At 33.3% G+C, this 25,435-nt stretch overlaps 1 protein-coding gene across 1 annotated transcript in view; it reads left to right on the forward strand.

Moving 5' to 3' along the window:
* Window positions 1–4,822: 4,822 nt before the first annotated feature.
* The window catches only part of superdeath (Suppressor of ER stress-induced death), a 31,278-nt gene continuing 10,665 nt past the window's right edge, over window positions 4,823–25,435 (forward strand). Inside the window, exons 1-4 of the mRNA XM_085187091.1 lie at window positions 4,823–4,958; window positions 22,287–23,024; window positions 23,904–24,059; window positions 25,050–25,343. Of these exons, the coding sequence (XP_085043217.1) occupies window positions 22,306–23,024; window positions 23,904–24,059; window positions 25,050–25,343 (1,169 nt within the window). The 5' untranslated portion in view covers window positions 4,823–4,958; window positions 22,287–22,305. The remainder of the gene's footprint in view (window positions 4,959–22,286; window positions 23,025–23,903; window positions 24,060–25,049; window positions 25,344–25,435) is intronic.

Consider the following 25,435-nt stretch of genomic DNA (forward strand, 5'->3'; position numbering starts at 1 on the left):
CCTATCTTCCATCGTCCGTCATCAGTCGTCCACCTATCTAACACTAAGCGAACCGAACAAAACGAACTGACAAAAGGACTAATATATTATGTATATATTTTTTATATAATAGAAAACAAACATTCAGTGTCTATTTGTCAGTACAAAATTTGAGACCATAATACGAACAACAATACACGAACTATCTTTGCAAAATAACCAGTTATCATTGAACTGTAGTTTAGAACTGAATTCTCTTTTAAAACATAATTTATTCCACTTCTTAGTGAAGGTGGGGAGGTCTTCTAACAATGGTTACATTTTATATGGGTCGGGTCAACCGGCCTTAATAAATAACATATAGCATGACTTACGTGTTCATATATGTATAGTATAGAAGGAAATGACGCAAAAGTTATGTGCAATAGTAATTTTACTAAGCTATTCTTTGTTTTTTTAGTGATATGTCACTCTGTTTTCTACCTTTTGTCCATTTTGGGCGTATGCAATATCTGGTGGCGAATTAATGAAGAATACAATACAACTTTGGCGGATCATAATTGAAGGAAATATTTGCGACGGGTTATGGATTCGATTCACACTTGAGGAAATGAAATATTTAATATTTTCCTTGTTTTGGTAACGAGGCAAATCGTGGCATTGACTTTTCAACTTGCAATAGCTCCAGATCCAGATCCATTAATCCCTTGCGACGTTCAGTTCCGCCTCTTAACATGCAATGTCTCCAGAATTCTGCGGAAAATGGAGAGCGGAATATCTTAACACTAGGATCCCTCTGCTACACGTGGGATACAGCGTGAAGCTGAAAAAAATAATTTCGGAAACAAATAGTGCCTGTAATGTAACTGTGATTCATTTTATAATAATAGTAATATAATAATTAAAATTTCTTATAATAATAAAATGTTAATAAACAAACGCTTTGTTAAGATGACAATCGGTAATAGATTAATATTTAGATAATTTTCACGAGTCGTCGTGATAAAGCTATTTTCCTTTTGGCAAAGGGAGTGTCTTAGTGTAAGTGTGTGTGATGACCATTTTTTGCAAGAACTGAGCAAATTCATTTGAATTCTTTCTGCTCGATCGGTCCTTCTCCGCTCCGTTATTTATTGGTGGAAACACAACTATGCATTGAAATGAATGAAATTGCAATGCAATGCAATGAAATGAAATCAAGGAAAATAAGAAAAGAAACCTTTACACAAAGAGAGAGGAAATAGAGGGATCCAAATAGGGATTAAACCTACAACCATCATGTTTACAAGCAGATTATCCTAACCGTTTACAATGATAACCTCAATCCTATTATTAGTATATTTGATGACTGCTTTATTTAATCTTAGCACAAAAGCAATTCCTGCAATTCGGTCACGGCGTGATTGTGAGCGAGTTCCGTCAGATGTGTAAGAGGATGAATGTCTCTTCATGTCCTACATATTGGTGTAGGGTTACTAAATGTAATCTTACATCATTTCAATGCAAAATACAAGTGTGTAGCCCTTTAAAATTATGGTAAAATATAGTAAGATCTGTATATAATATTTACTAACAGGACACCAGTTCAAATCCGCAAGAAAATCTTTACTGGTTATTAAGAAATACTCTGTGTTTATTTTACGTATAGTATTTAATGCCTGTATATATATGCAATGTAGATATTTTTTAATACCTATTCTTATCTTTCATCCTTCTTTCTATGCTTTTTCAATCATTATTTTGAAATACGTGTTGTATAACCGTACCAGCAACAGGAGAAACATCAATTCCTATACATAAATCGCCCGATGGTCATTTGAACCTGTAACCCTTAATAAAAGTCCTTTATTATGCTGATTAACTTAATATAACATAATCAGGGTAGATCCAACCAAATGTCAAGACGCTTTGTCTTGGTACCAGATCGAGGATATGAAAATAATTTAACTCGCCGAGTGTGTGACGCTATAGCAGTAAACGCTATGCCCTTTGTGGCCACGGTGACCTTTACTTTCATGTTTATTTGCTTAAAACTTCTAAAAAGGACCAACCCTAAATAGAGGGTTTGTCAAAAGAAGGCGTAATAAAGCGAATACAAAAAATTCCTGAAACTAATATGAGACTGCATTCAGCTACATGTGTTTGAATTTGTACGTACTTCAGTTTATAATATTTTTTTTTGTTATCTTTCTTATGCAAGGTTGGCAAAGAAAATGAAAAACTACTTATCTATCCCAAACAAAAAATATATTTAATAGTTTTGTATTTACCCTTTGCTAACGAGGCAAAGGTCTAAAGTTTCTCTTTCTCTGTCTTTTGAAGATGCAATGCCTCCAGAATTCAGTGGAAAGTGGGTAAAGAAGGAGTTGAAATGGGAACGGAGTGCGCGCTAAACGAAGAAAGTGCTATGTTCGAGATAACTTATCCTTGAATAATGAATTATTCTTATTATTACCCTAGTAACCCAAAAAAACGTGGCTCTCCATCATTCAATACGCAATATTTAAAAAATTTTGGCAATAGTGGAGAACAGTGTCTTCACCCTAAGTTCCTCTGCCTATCTTGATATATGGAGACAGCGTGAATCGTATCAATTATATCAACTAGCGACCTCTAGTATCATGTTACTAAAGTAACGGCACAAAGTTTTACTTTATGTAAGCGATAGAGTTTTTTATATAATACTCTACAATTGCTAATTACTATAACCGCTGATAGATGGCGTTATAATAAATAATTTTTTATATATTTTACTTTAATTTACTATTAAATTGCAACCGTTGTTAGAGATGGCGATTATATATTTTTTTTGTTTCTTGAGTGATAGGGTAGGAGGGAACCTGGGAACATAGTACTAAGTCACTCTAATCCCATTAAGTTGTTTCCGTTCCCCATTGTATAAGTGTCTGCATAGTTTTTTTTTAAATAACGGTTTTCCAACGGATCAAACCATTGTACATTGAGATAGAATTAAATCCACATTCATATATACTTTTTGCCACGAGACCTAATAATAAAATTTAATATTTCATAACGGTTTTAGTTAGTCACTCTCTGACGATTAATTTTTACATTCAATATCATGTATCATATGTCTTGTTCAGCACTTTATGTTTTATTTTTTTTAAAGAGCTGACTGACAGAGCAACTAATATTCTGCTACTGACAGTAAATAAGACAGGTACCTAATAAGATATTTTATAAGCCTGGTATCCACCGTGAGCGAAACGCGCCCTAATCACTGTATAGAATTCGTAGTAGTAAACTGCATACTTGTTTTTCGCTTCGCAAAGATTTCGCAAAGCGTTTAAATGAACACTCTCACTTCTAAGGAGAGGGGGAGGAAAAGGTGAAGTAATTACAAAATAAAAAACTCTTTGTTAAGGGAAATGAAACCTATTTTACTTAAACATTACTTTCGCTGTAGAAACCGGACCATAAGGTTGATAGAGAAAGACTAAGGTATCTCTTTATCAACCCTATAAAGTATCGTTGGACAGGGTCTGATTGTAAACGTGATGTGGGTCGTCCAATGCCCCTTTGGGATAACGAATTATAATCATTTTTAAGTCCTCGTTCTAGTAAGAAGACAAAGCGCGTCGTTAAGTTCCGCAATATATCGAGCTCAGCCGTTCAGCAGAGAACAGATTGTCTGGACACTAGGTCCGTCTCTGCTTTGTGGGAAACTGTACTGAAGTGTGTGATTTTATAACTATCCTAGCTTATTTAGTATAGGCATACTACTCAAAGTTATAAAACATTTTCGTGCAATTAAAATATTGCGTGCTGGGAAGCGGAAACTGCATTATTTGACTGGACTGGGTAACCAAAAAATAATTAAATATGTAATTCCCCCAATTGAAGATAATACTTACAACTAACATGTGTTTGCTACCACAATAGCGTGAGCTATTTTGAAGATTTACTGACTGGTGATCAAAGTTTGGAAAATAAGTAGGTACTAGAATTTTTTATAATAATTTTTAGGGAATTTTTGGAAAATAAATAATATTTTAGGTTTTATGTTCATATATTCTTGGGCATTAATGATATCTTTATAACAAAAAATAAATAAAAAAAACTTTTATATTAGCCTATCTTTTCCTGATCTCGTAGGAATTTTGAGAAATTCTCTTATAGGGCTTATTTACACAAGTGGCACACTTGACCTATAAGCCAAATTTTAAAGCAATAATTTCTGCTTTACTTTTAAGCAGACTGAACACCTGTCTATCAGTTACTCATTTCTGCTCATACTCTAAAGTTGTGTAGAATTGAAGCGGACTAACTGCCTGGTATATATGAAAATATGCAAAATTCTCTCTTTCTTTTGTTTTAAATGACACAAAAGCCTTATAATAAATACAACAACAACACCTTCGAATAGTGGTCATATATACTGTAACAGTATCTTTCAAACGTTTATAGTCATTTACTATTACCTATTTATACGTACGTGTACAAGCATCTATCTGTGGCTTTAACAGCACATTCTAAATGCCCGAGGAAATTCTGACCGCAAATACTGTCAAATTAATAACATAACATAATATAATCCGTAGATATATGGACATAAATGGACTATGCAACACTAAAATATATTTTAATTGTAAGCATTAAGTTGTTGAAATTAGTGCATTAAACCAAAAAAACTATTTAGTTTCATATTAGTATAGATGTAGAGTCTATAGTTAAGCTCTACAATTTACTAGAATTAAAAAAATGTAGTATTAAAATAAAACTAAATTTTAATTTAAGTTAAAGTAATGTAACATGGCGATACCAATAAAACTGCCTTAGAATTAAGCTAAGTGTATTGCGTATCCATCACTTGTCCTATAGCCACATCCCCATTCTACTAGACCGAGGAGGAGGCAGAAGGCAGTCGTGTTGAAACCACCGTGAAGTTAGGACGTACGCTCTTCTCATTAGTTCCCGCGTAAATTTATTAAGCTAAATAATGGATGAATACAAAACAGGTATGTTGAATTGTATTATAATTGTTTTATAGATGAAGAATGAATCTTAATGAATAAGTGTGTAAATGGAAATATTATAAGAAGCTTCTTCATGTTAATAGCAATTTTTGAAAAGGTGGGAAATTTCCAAAGTGTGGATTTTTCATTTAATTGTTATTAACTATAAACAAGTTATAAGTTATTTGTTTTTCATAGTTTCGGTGTACATTTAAGATACCTGTTGCAGTTGCAGCCACGATAATATGGCTATATTGACAAAAAGTTGAAAGATCGTTAGAAGCTTGGAAGAGCGTTGTCTATATTTGTATACATTCATGTTTTAATTTCAACACATCTCAATGTAATGGATACATATAATATTTTCCAAATATATAGTATTTATAGTAAAAATGTTTAATTAAATATAGAATTGTTCTATATAACAATTTTTTTATAAAACGAACGGAAGTAAATTTCACGAAAATATGAAAATGTTTAGTTGTCAACATATAATATTTTTTTAATTTCGTTGCCATGTATTATTATTTATTGAACAGTAAGAGTATTTTATGTCAATAGAGAAATGAGTATTTTTTTCATTTACCTTTTTGCATGTAGAGTTTCTAGGGAGTATAGGGGAGCACTAATAGAGAATTTTTCGAAATTCCTAAGAGAAAGAGAAAACATAGTACTTTACGTTTCGAAGTTGTGGTTTACCACTAGTGTCATATTTTAAATGAATTTAAATAGCTGTTACTATTTAAACGAAAAAAAAAAACAACTTTCACGAAAATAAATCACACCATTGAAATAACATTATCAACTCGTCCAAACTGTCACCCTTTGTGCATTACGTTTTAATTCTACGCTCGGCGTTCGACAATGTCAGCACTGGTTTCTTTTTTATTACTTCTTTATAATAATAGTAAAGTTTGGTCGCACTAGCCCTTTGTATGCCTCACGTTTCGTAAAGGGGAGAAGAGCCCTCTGGAGCAACAATAGGATAGCGTATAGAAATACGTTACAAGGGGGTCACGCGAGGGGCTCCATTGGGCCCCCCTCATTATATGTGATAGCGATAGTTTATTAGCCGCCCTATCTCATAGATGACAATCAGGATTTATTTATATTTCGTATTAAGTAAGTTGGGCTTTTACAGCTATTGGCTATACAAATTTATCGGTATTGAGGTGGTTTAAAACTTTTCATTTTTGATATCTTTATAGTAATATATATTTTTTTACTTTTATTATGTAATTAAAAAGTAATATTATAAAAGTATTAAAGATTTTATTGTTAATATTAGTATTATTTTAGTTGGAAATGTTTTGTACAATGACCTTCGAGATTGACATTGTAAACAATTGAGTTGATCTTGCCTTTTTGCACGTGGGAAAAACTACTTACGAATTGATTGAATAATTGTTGAATTAACGCAAAGAAAGTTAGATAATCTTATTCTTATTGTATAACTTAAAGATGTTTATTCAGTTTTACGCTGTATTTCAGATATAGAAGGGTAAGCAGAGAAATTAGTGTTAAAAATTTCGTTTAGCACTTTCCACCGAAATATCATGGCATTACGTGTTGAGTAGCGAAGCTTAACGACACGCTTTGCCTTGTTATTAGGAGGAAAAAATGATAATACTAAATAATTAATATCCCCAAGCGGGAATCGAACCTACAACCGTCACGTTCTGCTCGCGTTCTCGTCCCGCTTCAAATAAGGTCACAACGGCTTCAAATAAACAAGATTTTTGTAATCTATATATATAAAAGGACTTGTCCTCACTGACTGAGGTAAGACGCACGCACAGCCTTAACCGCTGTGCGTAGAAACGTTAAATTGGGACAAAAGTTTACTTTCGTAATCTGGACATCCACTAAGAAGGGATTTTGAAAAATTTTAACTTTAAAGGGGTGAAATAGGGGTTCAAAGTTTGTATGGAAAACAATTTAAATCGGCACCGATTTTTATAAAATTTGAAATTTAGATTTTTAAAAGTATTTAATTGAACACGTGTTTCATCGTTTTCTAGAATTCTCCCCCTAAGGGTGCAAATAAGGGGTTAAAAGTTTGTATGGAAAAATCTTTAAAACGCCACCGATTTTTATAAAATTTGAAATTTAGACTCTTAAAAATATTTAATTGAACATGTGTTTCATGGTTTTCTAGAATTCACCCCCTAAGGGTGCAAATAAGGGGTTGAAAGTTTGTATGGAAATATCTTTAAATCGCCACCGATTTTTATAAAATTTTAAATTTTGACTCTTAAAAATCTTTCATTGAACACATGTTTCGTAATTTATTAGAATTCACCCCTAAAAAAGCAAGCTCAATTGCGCGCGTCCGCTAGTCATTTTATAATTTCAATAGGTTGTTTCATGCGAACTGCATCAGAAGTCTTTTAAGTACGTGATGTCCCTAAATATGTAGAAAAAATCATTATTTACATATATACATTAGCGAGTTATTTGCAATGCACTTTATTAGACTTGTAGATATCTATAAAATGCATTTTATTAGACTTATAGAAAAAAAATACTATATATCGTGAACAAGTTCCCGTTTGAGGCCGTCGTGATTGTAACGCTATGATTGTGGGTTTAACCACCACTCGAGGGAATGAATTATTATTTGTTAATATTTTTATTTCATCATTCCGGCAACAAGGCAAAAGGCGTTGAATTTCGTTACTCAACACGCAAAGCCTTGAAAAATTCAGCGGAAAATGGGGAACGGAGAGTCTTACCACTAGGTTCTATCTGCCTGCTGATCAATTTCAGCTCAATTTTGATTTTGGCGTAAAAATTGAGTGAATTAAAAAAAAAACATTGATATCATCCCTGATATTGGTTCCACCAAGTAACTTGGGAGATAGGGTTGTAAAACTTCATTGCGAAATCGTTCAAAATGGAAAAAGGTATTTCATGCGCCACATGCTCTACTTCCGTCTCGTCCAATAGTCGATTACATATTATTTTCCATAGTAGATAGTTCAACTCATATATTTTTATAGAATGGTTGTTATTTTAAACATTTTAGTATTTTAAACCGCACTTGTATTTTTTATAGTTACATGTGCTTTATATCTAGTAGTGTTTGTTTATTGCACAGATCTAAATTTGTACCGTGTTCGCTTATAATCAACGTTGGTTGTTAATTTACTCCAGACCAGACGTTTAATATATATTTTTAAATTTTTAAATTTAGCTTTACATTTTTTTCGCACGGGAGGGTAGAGGAATCTGTTAGAAACTCTCAGCCTCTCCTAAATTTCCGATCAATTTTCGAGACATTGTAGGTTTGAATAGCGGAACTCAACACCACGCAACTTTACTACTTGAACTAACTGACTTTTGAATTATTTATAAAAATATGTATATAGGTCAAGTTAAATGTATGAGATCCATTAGAGAAGGAAACTTTGCTTCCTTATTCCTTTAAGAGTACTTACTTTTAAAGAACAACTTCTTTTAGTTTATTCATATTTTCCAACATTTCCTCAAACATTTAATTTTCTATTATTAAAAAAACAGAATAAATATATATTTAAAAGGGATCCTATAAACGCACCTTCCCTTTGACAGATAACGAGAGATAACGAAAAATACTTTAAATTTCTGCAGAAATACCTAAAATTCGTACGGAAGGCTTACTGAACCGGATTTTAGTGATATACACAATTAATACTAACGATGAGAACATATACATTTATAAATTATTTTCTTTATAAATAACTTAGAAGTAGGGATTTGTTTTTTTTATAAATATAATTAAAAAAAAACAATAACTGTTATGGACAAATTTCAATCACGAGAGGGCCGCAGGTTAGTAAGGCAACGGGCTGCGTTATAAGCAAAATTTGCGATTCAATGAGTCTCGTCTGTCTCTGACAGCTTCTATTGAGCATTCTAATATGAGGATGAGGTATCTAGGTATATTGTGTATATACGAGTATATGAAAATTATGAAAAATTGTAGATAAAAAAAAAATTAAAACCGCTTCACGCTGTATCCCGTACACAGCAGGGTAGGCAGGGGGAACCTAGTGTTAAGGCACTCCGTTCCCCACTTTCTGCCGAAATTTGGAGGCATAAAATTTGTAGATTTCATTTTAATTTTAGGTATTTGAACTAAAATTGACAATTCCTTTATAATAACTGTATCATATTTTTTAAATTTTTATACCATATATAAGAACATGTTTATAAAATTGAACGTAGCGGAATTGGAACCCGAGCCTCTCGGAAATCGTCCAACTGCTGTGACCACTAAGCCAAACGGGTAGCTTAGTGGTTAGAGCGTTTGGACGGTTTCCGAAAGGCGCGGATTTATTTATATATTGTTTAAAAAAAGAGAGCATACATACACGAGTACATTGACCGATTTATAAGTATGATTATAATTTAAATTATTTACATTTCCTCACCATTGTAAGATGAATCGCGGCGTTAGGTTCCGCAACACATCACGCAATGTCTGTGATTCAGGAAAGCGGATATTGGAAGATGTCGAGTAGCTAGGCTTACCTGTCCCGCTTCAGAGGATGTGCGTTAACATAAATATGACAATTTAGATTTTAGAGTCCCTTTTATGATTTTCCTTATCGTTTATAGTTACTAATAATATCTCTATTAGTCAGTTTTCCTTCTTTCAATTTGTTGTTTCAATGCTAATTAAGGTTTTTTACAACGTTGATTGAAAATAGAATAACGATTGATGATTTAGACACAGCCTGACGTTATATGCAACGTTTGTGGGTTCGATTCCATTCTCAAAACAATTTTAGAATAAAAAATCCCAGAATCTAGTAATAAGAAAAAACGCGGTGTTAAGTTGCGCAACTGCAAAGCGCAATGTCTCAAAATAGGCGGAATATCGGGAACGGCAATGTAGGAAAAAACATAAAAAATATACCTAAAAATATACAAATGTTTAATATAGAAATTTCATTAAATAGTAAGTAAATGAACCAATTATAATCGTGAACTACATAATAAATATTTTATTAAAAAAATATTTCTCATTTTTAACATTATATAAGAAACTCGATTCAAGTAATACGCGCAAGTACGTTCTAATTGCACGCTGACATTTCTAAGCGAAGGCAATCTGGACGAGAGACGGCTTTTACAGTTCACATCATCTATTAGACATTTATAAATAATTATATATAATATTATATGTAATATGTGACACCCAAACAAAATATATATAATGACAATATCATTGAGCAGATACTGACTAAAATTCCATTTATTTTTATCAAAATCAGTTCGCTGGTTTAGTAGTAACAAAGGAACGCAAATATATACATACACGCTTAAAACATAACCGTCTTTCTGGGCTTTATCGCAGTCAGGTATAAAATAAAATAGTTAATTGACACGAATCGGGATTGAACCGACAACCACGTATCACTGCATCACGACGGCCTCTACATTAAAATACTATAGAACATCGGTGTTAGCTTGGACTGGTTCAACAGCTTACTATAATAGCTTTTCCAACCGACTTGTGACCCCATCTATTTGTATAAATAAAGTTATACGATATTATTCAATAATTACAATATCTTTTGTATTGTATATTATTTCTATATTCCATTCTGTATTCTATATGTCCGTCGTAGCGCAGTGGTAGAGTGTTAGACTGTTAACACGGTAGTTGTAGGTTCAATCCTCCATTTAAAGGAAATATTTATATTCACTTATTCACTCAATCGCAGTTCCACTCAACACGCAATATTTCGAAATTTGGATGAGAAATGTAGAACGGAGTGTCTTAACACTACTTTCTCTCTACCTACCCTGCTATACGAGAAAATGCGTGAAACTGCTATTTTTTTAGATCTACTTCTTTCTTAATTTTTTTATTCACATTTTGGTAACATTCGTATCGTATCCGTTCCGTTGGGTTGTAAGGAGCTGTTAGATAATGACAACTGTTTTTATACAAGGGCATGTCACGGCCGACACAACCATTGAGTCGTCGCTATATAACCTAGCGGCTATTATTGAATTGCTATCTTATACTTATTATATAAGAGGTCACTCTATAACTAATTTAAATTATCATTTTTTATAACTTTTAATGGCGTTTAACGCCGCGTTTTTAACCGTTATTCTCTAAAAAGGTTGCGAACCGTTTTAGTGTTCACCCAGAACCGATCGAACAGTTTCATCAGTTTATTGTCGTGTATTTATGGAAATTCAATTTCTCTCATATATAAGATCATCAAGATCGGAAATCTCTTAATGGAAACGGAGTGTTTAAACTCTGGATTTTAGGTGCCTACCCTGCTATGTGCGGGATACAGCATGAAGCTCAAAATATGATTCCAATAAAAAAAATGCATCGAATTTTCTAGGTTCACGTAGAAACATCTAAAAATATAATTCCAAAGTATGTGAGTAGCATCAAAAATATTGAAATATTCTTTCATTGTTTACATGAATCACACCGTCAAGAAGAAAATTAAAAATCGATTGTTTGTGCGTTATAAGAGAACGAGTACTGAATACAGTTGAAGGTCAATAGATCGCTGTATAGAGGTTTTGTTTTTTATTGTTTTCTCTAAATATAAATTAAAAAAATACGTTTATGAGCCTTAACTCCAGTGGTTTACTAGTAACCTTTGAAGAGTTCCACTGTTTGGGTCCTGGCTCCATCATCAGACTAGCTCGATTAGTACAATCGACACCTAAGTTGCGTAGGTATATAATATTATAACAAAGTAAAGATTCCTCTTGAATAACTGTCTATTAGTGAAAACCACATTAAAATTCTTTGCTTAGTTAGAAAGTGTTAATTTATATATAAGTATGGAGAAAATAACAATAATGTTGATTTCATATTTTTTATTTAAAAAAAATGTTCTAAGTATAACATAAATATAAACAAATAACTATAACTAAAATATAACATTCCAAACCAACACGTGAAATGGCGCGCAATTTTATGTCTCCAAGGACGCGTGGTCTCGAGTTTTGATGTCCTTGAATTTTATGTTGCCCATAAATAAGTACATGAGGCCTTGAGACGCAGTGGTACAGCGCGTGACTGTAAACGCGATGGCTGCGGGTTCTTTTGAAACTTGGGACAATTAATTATATTCCTGGTTAAAATGCTAGGTTAAAAGTTAGCCTTAGTTTTAGACATTTTCTCGTTCTTATTCGCCAAAGTGGAACGTCTCTTGTTTGCAGAATACAGCGTCTAATTAAATGACAAAATACGCTTTCCTACCATAAATATGTGGTGGTTACGAGTTTAGATCCCGCTTCAGTTCTCTCATAAGTAACCCAGTTGTAAACATTAACATGCCTTTTGGTCGAGATATAACTAAGGAACTATGTAATAAAATTTAAGAATCTCAATACACGCACTTCTAATTGTTTATCATTATGAAACTAGGCAATTATTTGTAGAAGATGATGAAAGAGTATATTATGGTACCATCGAGTTGATCTGATGATGGTTCCTGACCTGAACCTTAGACTGTCTACTAGTAAACATATTATATATTGTGTTCTGTTGGTTAAAGGCTGTCTTTGGTTTTTAAACTATTAGTTTATTATAAGAATTGTCATAAGCCTATCGCCGTCCACTGCTGAACGTAGGCCTCCCTCATCTAGCGCCAACCATCCCGGTCTTGGGCTTCTCGCATCCATCCGGTGCCAGCCACCTTCTTTAAATCGTCCGTCCATCGTGCTGCAGGGCGTCCTACACTATGCTTGCCTAAGCGGGCTCCACTCTAGCACGTATCGGCTCCATCTACCGTCGTTATTATAAGAAATACAGTAGGTATTTTAAATTGAATAGTTTTTACCTATTTTTGTATGTTACATATACAATTTACTGCGATGTATTCCAGACCTTGTTGATTTTAAGCCAATAATACTAAACTTGTATCTTTAGCAACGTATTTAATGCTTCGTCTGCTGTATTATTATATTATTATATATATTTATTTTAAAATTCTTCATACTGAGTGTTTTTATTAAATAAAATTACCAATAAAATGTTATTTTAAATAATATACTTTATTTCAATGCTCAAAACTCTACCTTTTGAACTAGGCCGGAGAGTGGAGAAAGAGTTGTCTTCGTACAAAATTTTCTCAGTCCAAATAACCAAGTGCCCGTGACCTTAAAAATAATATTCTGTTGTCCTTGAACTATAACAAAACTAAGTAGAAATTAAGTTCATCATCCTCAACTTTAATACGTAAGGGAGTATAATACCCAAATGCTATTACAGGACTGTCTCTTAGGATTAAAGATAATATAACTTTTCCATATTTATTTTAAAAGTTGGATAATATTGAATTATATAATATTGAAAAATAAATATTAAATAACTTTTTAGCTTTATCGTATAGGCTTGAATCTCATTCGGTGGAAAGATTTATTTTCTTTTCCTCGCGCTGGAAACAAGACAAAGCGCGGCGTTTAATTCCGCCACTCAATATGTAAAAATTGGGTGAAAAGTGGAGAATGGAGAGTCTTAGCGCCACTTCGCAACTGTGAACCTTTTAACTTAATTATGACATGATAAATTTTGACAAAATAATTTCATTGAATTTAAATCGATGCGATCAATGTTATGAATCTACACTCTATAGGTAGATAAAAATAAAATTATAAGATAAAACTTACCTCAGAAGATATCAGTAAACCCTAATAAGAAGACTAACTCGTTATATTAAAAGTATTTATAGTTTTAATCAATACTTCATAACAAGCAACATCTGAACAGCATTAAATAGTCGTAGCGTAAGAGTACAAGCATGCGACTGTAAACGCCACAGGTTATGGGTTCGATTCTCAATCGAGGGAATGAAATATAAAATATTTTCATTTCTTTGCTCAAAAGCGTGGCGTTCAGTTCTACCACTCAACACCAAATGTCTTCAGAATTTGACAGAAATTGAGGAACGGAAGTATCTTAATTGGAACAGAGTGTCTGTACTCTAGTTTCCCCAGTTCCCTCTGCCTACCATGATCTGTGCGATAAAGCTTGAAACTAAAAAGAATGATCGCCTTTTGCTACTTAAAAGGCTTAATCACAATACCTACTCTAACAAGTAATTACACCATCTTTGCATACAAAGCGATGCGTGCACAGGCATCTATTGACGAACTCTTAGAACAATGGCCGCTACGTTTATTTAGGAAGTAATAAGTTGAAGGAAGTGCCGTGAATATAACAGAGTATATCTGAAGAGTCCTCATTTCCTGTCGATATGGCGTTGAGAAGATTTTTTATATTGTATCTGTTGTCGATCGTTCGCAAGTGGATGTTCTATACTAAATGGGGCGTGTGTCGTGTAGGGTTGCGTTTTTATTTAAAGAGGAGTAAGTTAGTGGCTATATCTGACTTTTCTGTGAGTTATTTCTTTGGTTTCTACCAATTCATACTAAAAACTAAAGAACCGAATTTGAAATAATGAATTCTTTCTTGCAATTTATATGTACATATGTATGTTTATGGAAAAATACACATCTATCTGCATGCAATATATGCCCTTAAGTAGGCTTTTAAGGCTTGTGCAAAACTCTTATAGCACACAGACTAAAATTTCAAGTGTAGACAAAGTTGAAGGGTGCCGAAAATTCACGACAGCTTATAGACAATGACTGCTTGAATTTTGGAAAGCGTCCATTATCTCTTTTTGGTTGGATATAAAAAATAAAAATAAAAAGATAATGTTAATTTAAAATAAAAAAAATGTTGCTCTATTTTTTAAATTCACGCTGTATGCAAGCAGCAGGGTTAGAAAAATGAAACTAATTTACATGACATAGGCGTTGAGTTCCTGCAATAAACAGAAACGTCTCGTAAAATAGAGTGGAGCGTGGGGAACGGTGAGTGTCGTAGCACTCAGTTTCTTCTGCCTACCCTGCGTGATGTACGGGAAAAAAATGTGAAGCTAATTACCTCTTCTTCTCCCTCTGTCTGCTTGCAAGATGCAATGTTTTGATTATGAATAACAAAAAAATGTAATTGTGGCTCAAGGTTACAAGCGTGTTATTAACTCTATAAGGCTATTACGTAATTAGGGAGAAAACAGAAGTGTCTTAATGAGAACGAAATGTTATAACACTAGGTTCTCAGTATCACTCTGCCTATCTTGCTTGACATGTACGGGATATAGTGTGAAGAAGCATCGAAATAATAATAATCTACCTTGATACATTTTGGTCAAATTTCATCTGCCTCTACAGTAACGATAATATAAACAAGTCAACTACTTCAAATTCTTAAAGTTTGCGTGTAAAACATGTGTATATATATATATTAGAATCGTTTTGTTTGTACAGTTGCTACTTTGGCCTGTATTTACATCTTAAAAGAGACTTTAATATGCGTGAATACAAAATTAGCAGTTTGAAGTATACTAATTGTTGTGCCATTAAGTCATAAGAATAATTTATGAGTTGCACAGACAGATAGTTTTGTTTTCATAAGGATTTATGAAGCCATTTCAGAATACAAGTAAGAAAGATTCCGACAAGCGTGAGGATGCAAACGCCGGTTGTGGGTTCGATTCCCTTTTTGGGGAATGGAATATATTAATAATAATATTTTCATTTTGTCGCTCAAAAGGAGAGAATGAACATTAACTATAAACATAACTAGAAATAATAATTTTATTTATTACATGATATTGTATATAAAATGATGGATAAAGAAATCAAAGAATCTAAATAATAATTTGGTATGACAAAGCGCCTGAGTTTTTATCAGAGCATCAAGTTTTTACGCTACATTGAAATTGAAGGTCTTAATATTTAGAGGCCGTAGTGGCGCAGCGGCACAGTGCAGCATTTTGACTGGAAAAGTGACAGTTGTGAGTTCAATTCCCACTTGGTGCAATAAATACCAGTTATTTTCTCGCTCCAGTAACAAGAAAATTCGCGGCGTAACGCTATTTGTCGATATTGCATATCTTGAAAAAAAATATGTGGGATACATTGTGAAGCTAACAAAAGTTTTTTTTAGAGCGTTTTAAAGAGTAAACGTCCCTAGTTCTAGTTTCATTGAAATAGGTATGTTATCAATTCTGTACGTGTCCATATCGTTGGTATCGGGATTTATATTATAAGCCGTAGTTATTGTCTTGCGCTACAAAGCTTAACGTTCGAATTTCAATAATATTAAATCCTAATGGATTTTCTATTTCTAAATCGATATTTTACGATTTATATTCTGAGAGTTATCCAGAGAGAACGGAGTACCAAACGCTACCATCTCTGCTTACCTCTTTCTCTTTAGTTACTGAGATCGACCAGCTCATACCTAAATGTGTCAGAGGACCTTCGTGCTGTTTACGTGACCTTCCTCCAGTATCATCGACATTGTTTTCTGGAGGTTTCTGTGTACTTCATGGTAATATATATATGACCAAAGGCATTAAAACAGTATAACAAAAGAAAATTTCCACTGAAGTACTTTCAAATCCTTTAATCATAAGAAATACCAAATTTTCATTAAAAAGGGAAAAGAGAATTCGAAACAAGAAATTATTCTTTTAACTTTATTTGGCATCATTTCCAAGTTTTAAGCATAACATTAAAGAAAGGACTCTCTTGATGAATACTGAGAAAGTTGAAAAGTTTCAAAGTAAAATTGAAGTATTTGAGCTACTCTTATTTTAATTTTGCCTTTGCACAGCTCACCTATATACCTACTAACCCATTTAATAGTAGAGTAATTTAACTTTCATACATATTATTTTAAAAAAGTTAAGGATTTTTTTTATATAGATGTGAATTGATAACGTATGGATGCAGTTTAAAATAATATTGTAATATATGTAAATATTGGAAACTTAATAAATATATGCAGTAACACTCAGCGCCGTTGAGCGCCAACAATACAAACAAAAACATAACCCTCCTTTTGGGTTTTGCCGCAGTCGGGTAACAACTCTTAAATAAATTTATTATGGATTAAATATGGAGACGATATTAAACATATAGGTATCGATATACATAAGTATCTATAGTTTCTCATACCTATTCATTAGGTGCGTGTGCTAGCAACACTTATGGCGATATTAAAACACGCCTTCTCTAAAGCTTTATTACTCCATTATATTCATTACCAATAAACTGGAGCAATAAAATATATAAAACGATTTTATACTAGAAAAGCTAAGTTTAGCATAAAATATAATCATATATGTATAACGGCCGTTGTAGCGTTGCAGCAGAGAGTCCTATCGTGTGATGCACACATGACGATTGTGGATTCGATTTTCACTAGAAGGAATTAATTATTTTCATTACATTCCTCTAATAACAAGATTAAGCGCAAGAACCGCTGCTACCTACGTATATACTTACAAAATACGAGTATTTTATTTATTTATTTATTTATTTATTTATTTGGTTTATCACATAGGTACAGTACAGCTTTGTAAGTTTGGTATATATATACTTAAAAAAAAAATAAGAACTATACATATGTTTGTTACGATAAACTCCACATGCAAATATTTATGTGTGAGAAAAAGATTACCTAATAACAATCACAGTCTAAAAAAAAATAAAAAATTTTGTCCTTACAACTAAAACTGCATAAAAGTAAATTCTAAGTTACAAAAAGTTACAACAAGATTCGATATAATACTATTATTTAACTTTATAAGCCAGTTTACTCCTAATTTTATGGAGTGATTCCCAAAAAATATCAATTGTTGCTGAATATTCGTTTTCTATGCGACACAAACGTGAGACTGGCGAGTTAGAGCCCAACGCGGTTCTGCGAATTGGGGGCTGGAAAAGTGTTACGGGATTTCTAGGGCATTTATAGGGAACCTTAAACTTAAACAACTGTAACAGGTTAGGACAATCATACTGATAGTTCATTAATTTGTGAAGAAAAAATAGATCTAGTATGTCCCTTCTTTCGAGTAACGATTGAATTTTAAAGTACTGCAATCTATCCTTATAAGAAGGTTTGCTTTCTGAGATTCCTCGGAATTTCGCCAAATGCCATAGAAATCTTTTCTGAATTCGCTCGATGCGCAACGAACTAGTTGAATAATGAGGTCTCCAAACAGTGCTATTATATTCAAGGATGCTGCGGACGTGACTATTATAAAGCATTATTTTAGTTTTCGCTTGTGTAAACATTTTGCAGTTTCTCATAATAAATCCAAGTAAGCGTGTAGCTTTCTTCGTAATTTCGTAAATATGGTGATCAAATGTAAGTTTGGAGTCAAAAACTACCCCAAGATCTTTAATTGTGTCTACTTTTATTATAGGTACTCCGTTAACATAACAATCACATTTAATAGTATTAAGTTTCCTGGTGAAAGTCATATGAAAACATTTATTAACATTTAGCAACATGCCATTTTCTTTACACCAATTCACCAGTCCATCCAAATCACTCTGCAGTAGAGCCACGTCTTCGATAGCATCCACGACTTTTAGGAATTTTAAATCATCAGCGTACATGAACGGGGTACAGTGGGAAAACATTGCCGGCAAATCGTTGATAAATATATTGAATAAAAACGGTCCTAAGTGGGAGCCTTGTGGGACACCAGATCGAATTTCATGTAACGATGACTGATAACCTGAGATCACGACATAGAATTTTCTATTTTCTGTGTATGATTGAAGCCACTGCAGTAGTTTTCCCGTATACCCATACCCATGCAGCTTTTGATTCAAGATTTCGTGAGGTACCAAGTCAAATGCCTTACTAAAATCACTATAGATGACTTCAGTTTGATGACCGGCGTCCACAGATTTTTGAATAATCTCTGTAAACTCCACCAAATTGGTGCACGTAGACCTGGACTTAATAAACCCATGTTGAGCATCACTTATCAGAGGCTTAAAATGTGCGATCATTTGAGGAAGGATAAGGCTTTCAAATACTTTGGCGAAAATTGTGAGTAACGAGATTGGCCGGTAATTTAGAACATTATTTTTATCATTACTCTTGTAGATAGGAACTATTTTAGCTATTTTCCATTGTGTTGGGAATATTCCATCTTGCAGAGATTTTTTAAATATTAAAAATAATGGCTCAGATAAGCTTTCCGCACATTTTTTAATAAATTGTGGTGGAATATCATCTGACCCTGATCCTTTACGATAGTCCAGATTATTAAGTGCTTTAATTATTTCTTCCCTGTAGATCTTTATGCCAGAAATTGTATTAAATGCTTTCGTTGGTGCCTTTTTGAAATATTTGCCACTGATATTTTGCGGAGATGTGTAAATACTGGAAAAGTATTTCGCAAATAAATTTGAAATATCCTTTCCGCCAATTGCATTATTTACTCCGTCAGTCATTTCATTAGGGAATGAACTGTTGTTTTGACGCTTGCTTTTTGTATAAGACCAAAAATATTTGGGGTTTAGAGCAATATTATTTTCAACCTTATTAATATAAGATTTGTAGTTTTCACTCGCTAGTAATTCACAGCGCTCATTTATTATGTCTAAGGAGATCTCATCCATAGGGTTTTTATACTTCTTAAATCGAAAATCTAGTTTTTTCCGCTCTCTTAGTAACCCCTTAAGATTGTGGCTAAACCAAATAGGATATTTATAATTTTTTGGCTTATATTTTGGAACAAACTCTTGTATACATGAATTTAATACTTCATAAAAAATTTTAACTATTTCATCAACTGTAAGGTGATAAGATAAAATAACTTTCCATTTTATAGTCAAAAGATGATAATTAATAAGGTCATAATCACTTTTAAAGAAATTGTATCTTTCAGTTGTAATTGAATTACTTTTTAACATTTTAACCCTGAAATCCATAAAAGTTGCGATAATGGGAGGATGAAGCTTATCAATATTAACAAGGGATGATACAGCAGCTGTTACAGAACAATCGTGAATGTTAGTGAAAACTAGGTCTAAAACTCGGCTTGACATGTTTTTAATGCTATTACATTGTATAAGATCGTTTAAATTGGCGAAATCTATAAGCGTACTAGTCAAAGTTGACACACCTAGACAAGAATATTTTTGGGAATCACTATCAAGAGACCACTCAATACATCCAAGATTAAAGTCACCCAAAATACATGTACTATAACTATGCAATTCAGATACACGATTACAGTTATTTACGAATTTTTTTAACATATTTATTCTAACAGGTGGAGGCAAATATACACCACACAAGGCCAAACTATACATTTTGTTTGAAATTTTAAATTGTATTGTGATCCATAAATCTTCGCATTCGCTCTCCCAACTGTACATGCGACTGCAATCAATTTTTTTAGAGACAGCTATAAGTACTCCACCTCCTTCCTGTTTATGTTGGAAACTTGATAACTTTCTGTCTCTCCTAAATACGACGTATCTATTGTCAAACAATTCGGAATTTAGTATGTTATCATTGAGCCATGTTTCAGTGAGAACAATAATGTCATAAGTATTACAGCATATGTTAGTGTAAAAGGTATGGGTTTTGGTTCTCAATCCACGTACATTTTGATAATATATGTTTAGATAGGAGAATGTTATAGTCTTAACATTGAAACATGTTTGGAGTGACAGCTGATTACAGTGTCGTACTTTTAAGAAAATCAATATCCTTGACCAGCTTACATTCAGAAAAGTCAGTTTTACGCATAAAAATTCGACCGCTCTTAACCCATACATGTTTGTATCCTTTTTCTCTCGCAACAGTCCTAGCGGCAGCATGAAGGTGCTTGTTTGCAGCTGACAAGTGCTCACTTACGAATACGGGCTTTTTTTCTCCTGCAATTCCCATATGGCACGTGTTAAGTTTATTATTAGGATTGGTTTTATTGTACTTTATGACAGACGATAAAATCATATCCCTAGTTTTCGGAGAGTCCAGTTGTAGAATAATAGAACGGGGTCTTGAATTATGGGGGTCTAGTTTTGCTATTCGTGTACAATGTAAAATATGATCTCTCTTTAAATTACAATTTACGGCGGTAGTCAAATTTTGAATCAAAGTATCGAGATTTTCATTTCTACTTTCTGGTACACATTGTATTTCTAAGTTGTTTGCTCTATTATGTTGCTCAATATTATTAATCTTGTTTGTAAGAGTCTTCAAATTTAAAGTTAAGTTTATGTTTTCATCTTGTAATTTTTTGATCGTTTCTGAGGTAGTATCAACCTTCTTTCGAATATCTTCGTATTGACAGTTCAAGAATTGCATAGAGTCTTTTATTTCTATTATTTCCTCTTTAATAGACCGAAACTCTTGAGTAATCATATTAGCAAAATTTTTATTAATTTCGGATGATAGGTTTTGCAATTCAAGCTTAACTACCTCACTTATAGTATCCTTAATAAAAGCAAGTGAGACGGTATCACTGGAGGATTGTGGAGGAGATGACATTGCCTGTCTCTTTGTGGACCGTTTGACAGCTACACTTTGCTTTAAATTTGTGGTTTTGTTGCGCGTACTGAGCCGTACCGGTGTATCATCACTTTGACCAATTCTTTGCTTAGTGATCACGCATGATGGACATTTCCAAGGATGATCATTGTCATTGCCAGTATTAATGTTTAGACAGTTAAGATGATAACGCACTTTGCATATGCTACATTGTAAGAACGCCTCGCCCTCTATTGGCATGTTACAACAGCCCCATGTGAAGATTTCGCTTGCTTCTTCTTTCGACATATTTATAATATTTAGCCAAGCTTTTAAATTTTCTTAAAAAAAATATTTATTTTTATGTGGGATCGAACTCGGGTTCGTTCGTTTGTTCGACTGTTAAATCAGAGTGCAGGCTTCTGCGCTACAATCAACTCAACGAATATATTCAAAATACTGTATATTTTCTAGCGTGCTGCATTTTATAAACAAAGAGATCGATATTCATTGTATTATTTTAATAAACTCCTTTTTTAAAAAATGTTGTAAAGTTTTGTTTTAAGCACTCCCGCACTAGAAACTTTAATATTGCTATAGTCAAAATAAGTCAATCACTTTCATTTATTTTTTTTTTTTTACACAGACGGTAGATACGTACTAACGTTAATGGTTTTTGATAGTTTTTGTACTTATTCTTATTTTTTTTGAACAAATTAAAATGTAACTCGATAATAAATCACTTTAGTTGCGATTGTAACTTAGTTACGGAGAAAATAGCACAGTTTTAAAGTTGTTTGCGAAATTAGTATGAGGACGTACACTTAACACATCTTTCTCTCACAGATCACACAGATTAATTGTTAGGTTAGTATATAGGTTGAATATGTTTCTTATAATATTTTTTTTACATATTCTTAAAACTAATATTAAGTATTCAATTAATCAATATTGTAGAAATTAAATAATAAAGCCTAATCTAAGAAATTCTATTCCAGACGAAACAATGAAGCTGTGATGACTCAAGGGCGTGAACCGTTAACCATTATGGACGGTAACCTCCAAACTGACTTCTCAACGAAGACCACCAGAGGCGTCTACTTGTCGAAGGGCCTAGCCTTCGTCATCCTCATAATATTCGCCTTAGCAATAGTTGCTACAGCATTTCTAGTGTATAATTTCGCAGCCTGTCCTAAGGCTGATCATCTAGCAAATGTTACAAAATTTGAACTTACTCATTGTGATCAATCTAAGTTATTAGTTATACCGTTAAATAACGATAATGATAAAAGTGTAGTGTCCGTTGAAAGTACCACTAATAATGTCGAACGTACGACTGAAGAAAACGAAAATACTATCATCGATGTTAGATTACCGACGTATATCAAACCCGAGCGTTACCATTTAAAACTAACTCCGTATATATTTGAAGGAAATTTCACATTCGATGGTGAAGCGAGTATAGTTTTGACAGTTAAAAATAAAACAAATAAAATAACGTTTCACGGAGTCGAATTGTATTTCCAAAAGATTAAATTAGTTAAAAAGGAGGATGGGGAAGAAATCAAAATTGTAAGAAGGACGGAGGATGTTCCGAGAGAGTTCCATATAATCAGCGTAGCGGAAACTCTGATAGCCGGACAACAATACGTACTAAACATCACCTATTCGGGCATCTTGAATGACAACCTACACGGATTCTACAGGAGTTCTTACGAAGAGAAAAAAGTTAAAAGGTCTTTAAAAAACAAATTATATTTAATTTTTTATATTAAATGAATGGAATGACTTGACATTAGGGTTCCTCCGCTTACCTTGTTTTGCTTTAAATTGATTTCTATTCTCCGTTCGGTTCGACACAGCGCTGCGTTAAGCTCCGCTACAACAATATTTGAAAATTGGGCGTAAAGTATGTCTCAATACTAAGATTCCTATGCATATCCCGCTGGGCGGGAAAAATCGTGAAACTTCTTTTTATTTATTAGAATAATGATAATATTGACCAGAATATGGAATGAGGCACAATGGACGCATTCTCCGTAGTAAAATAATAAATACATTTAAATGCGACAAGGTGACTCATTGATAGAACATAAGCTTACAAACAGCAATGCATAGTAATACGACAACCTCCCACGTAGAATACTAAACGGTAAATTAGCTGTTGTAAAATTTCCGTATACTATAATTTTTCTTTGCGTTGACGTCTAAGACAGATTTAAGTCCTTTTTATTTCTTTATTACTTGTTTTACGCATGAACAATGTTTATTAGCTTTGCGCCGAAATCTGCACGTACCGGGTTAGGTAAAGGGAACCCGGGAACCTCCATTCCCATTGAGACACTTCCGTTCCCCATTTTCTACCGATATCTAGAGGCGGAGATCGAGAAATAAATATCTTAAATATGTATTTCATTTCCTTGAGTGAGAATCGAACTCACAATCTTTCGCCACACTAGAAACTAATTAAACCTGGATAACAATCTAAGCCCCACACCCCACTCAATTTTTAAGCAATGCATGTTGAATTCCGGAATCCGATCGCGCTTTATCTACGAGTTCCGTAATAAGCAAGGAATCTACACCATTCTTGATTGATATAAAGTAAATTACAGATGGATAGCAGTAACACAGTTCCAGGCGACGGATGCGCGACGCGCTTTCCCTTGCTGGGACGAACCAGCTCTGAAAGCCAAATTTACTATCAGCATAGCTCGACCGAGGAACATGACTTCTGTCTCCAACATGAACATTGTTAAGAGGGAAAACCAGTAAGTTTATAATTTATTATTTTGCTTTAGGTAAATCTATGAATATAAATTTCTGTATATACTTATGTCTATGTTATATTACTTATTAATAATAATAGTACCATTTATTAAGGCTTCGCCTCAGTGGTGGAATGGTACCTAAGTTAGTGCAAATAGCTAAGAGTTGTGAATGACACAGGCTACTTTCTAAGTACCCGAAGTAAATTGCTGGTACAGTGGGCTATATAGAAACGACTATTATTTCTCACATCCCGCTTAATTTTCTAAATATTCCATTTTTAGTAGCGGTCCGCTCCCGCGCGTCCCGCTCTGTCTTGTTATTAGAGCAAGGAATCGAAAAAAAATCCCCGAATCCCCACTCGGGAAAATAGAATCCACAACCGTCGCATATATAATCGATATACTGTGCCACTGCGCTACCAGGCCTCGATATCATAATATAATGTGAAAAAACGCCATATAAACTATGTATATAAATATAATAAATAATACAAAGTATGTTAGGATAATCAAAAATGTGCCCGCATCATATTATTGTGTCAACAATATTAGATCTTTGTTAAAGCAATTTAGGGGTAGGGTTGTTTATGGTTTGACGAAAGTATTTGTTCAAAGACAGTGACGACCAATAGTACGAGTAAGTGCCTTGATTCGTTTGTGTGTGAAGGATATTTGGAAATATTTTTACTGAATACGGCTCTAAGATGAAGATTTTACAATAAAATAATTTTATTTCCATTTTCTAAACTTTATAAATTGTCCTGTCCATCTATCTATTTTGTATTATATTAGTTTCTACTACAAAAAATCTAATAATCTAATAAAGATCTATTTTGAGTAGCGAGTGAAAACAAAATACAATTAAAGTTGATCTCAGCATATTAGAATCAAACTCACAACTTTTCGCGCTTACAGTCACACGCCTGCGCCACTGCGTCACTACTGCCCTCAATTTATACAATAATTTGCTAATTAGTAATATTATTTCAGCAATTCCTTGGAAGACTACATATGGGATCACTATGCAGAATCGCTGCCCATGTCGACATACCTCGTCGCATTCGCAGTTACCGACTTCGGCAACATGACCGACAATAATTTCTCAGTATGGGCAAGGAAGGAGGCACTACCATCTGCCCAATACGCTTTAGAAATTGGTCCAAAAATACTTACATTTTTAGAAGAATATTACAAGATTAAATTCCCTTTACCAAAGATAGATATGATTGCGTTACCAGATTTCAAAGCAGGAGCTATGGAGAATTGGGGACTATTGACTTTTAGGTGAGTTATTTAAAATACTACCAATATTGTGTGGGCAAAGGAAGCTTAGTGCTGTATCACAAGGTATTCCACTCTCCGACCATGTAGAGAGT

The sequence above is a fragment of the Heliconius melpomene genome, chromosome 6 (assembly GCF_056956725.1).
Source record: "Heliconius melpomene rosina isolate 202511_hmr_F chromosome 6, ASM5695672v1, whole genome shotgun sequence".
NCBI classification, from domain to species: domain Eukaryota; kingdom Metazoa; phylum Arthropoda; class Insecta; order Lepidoptera; family Nymphalidae; genus Heliconius; species Heliconius melpomene.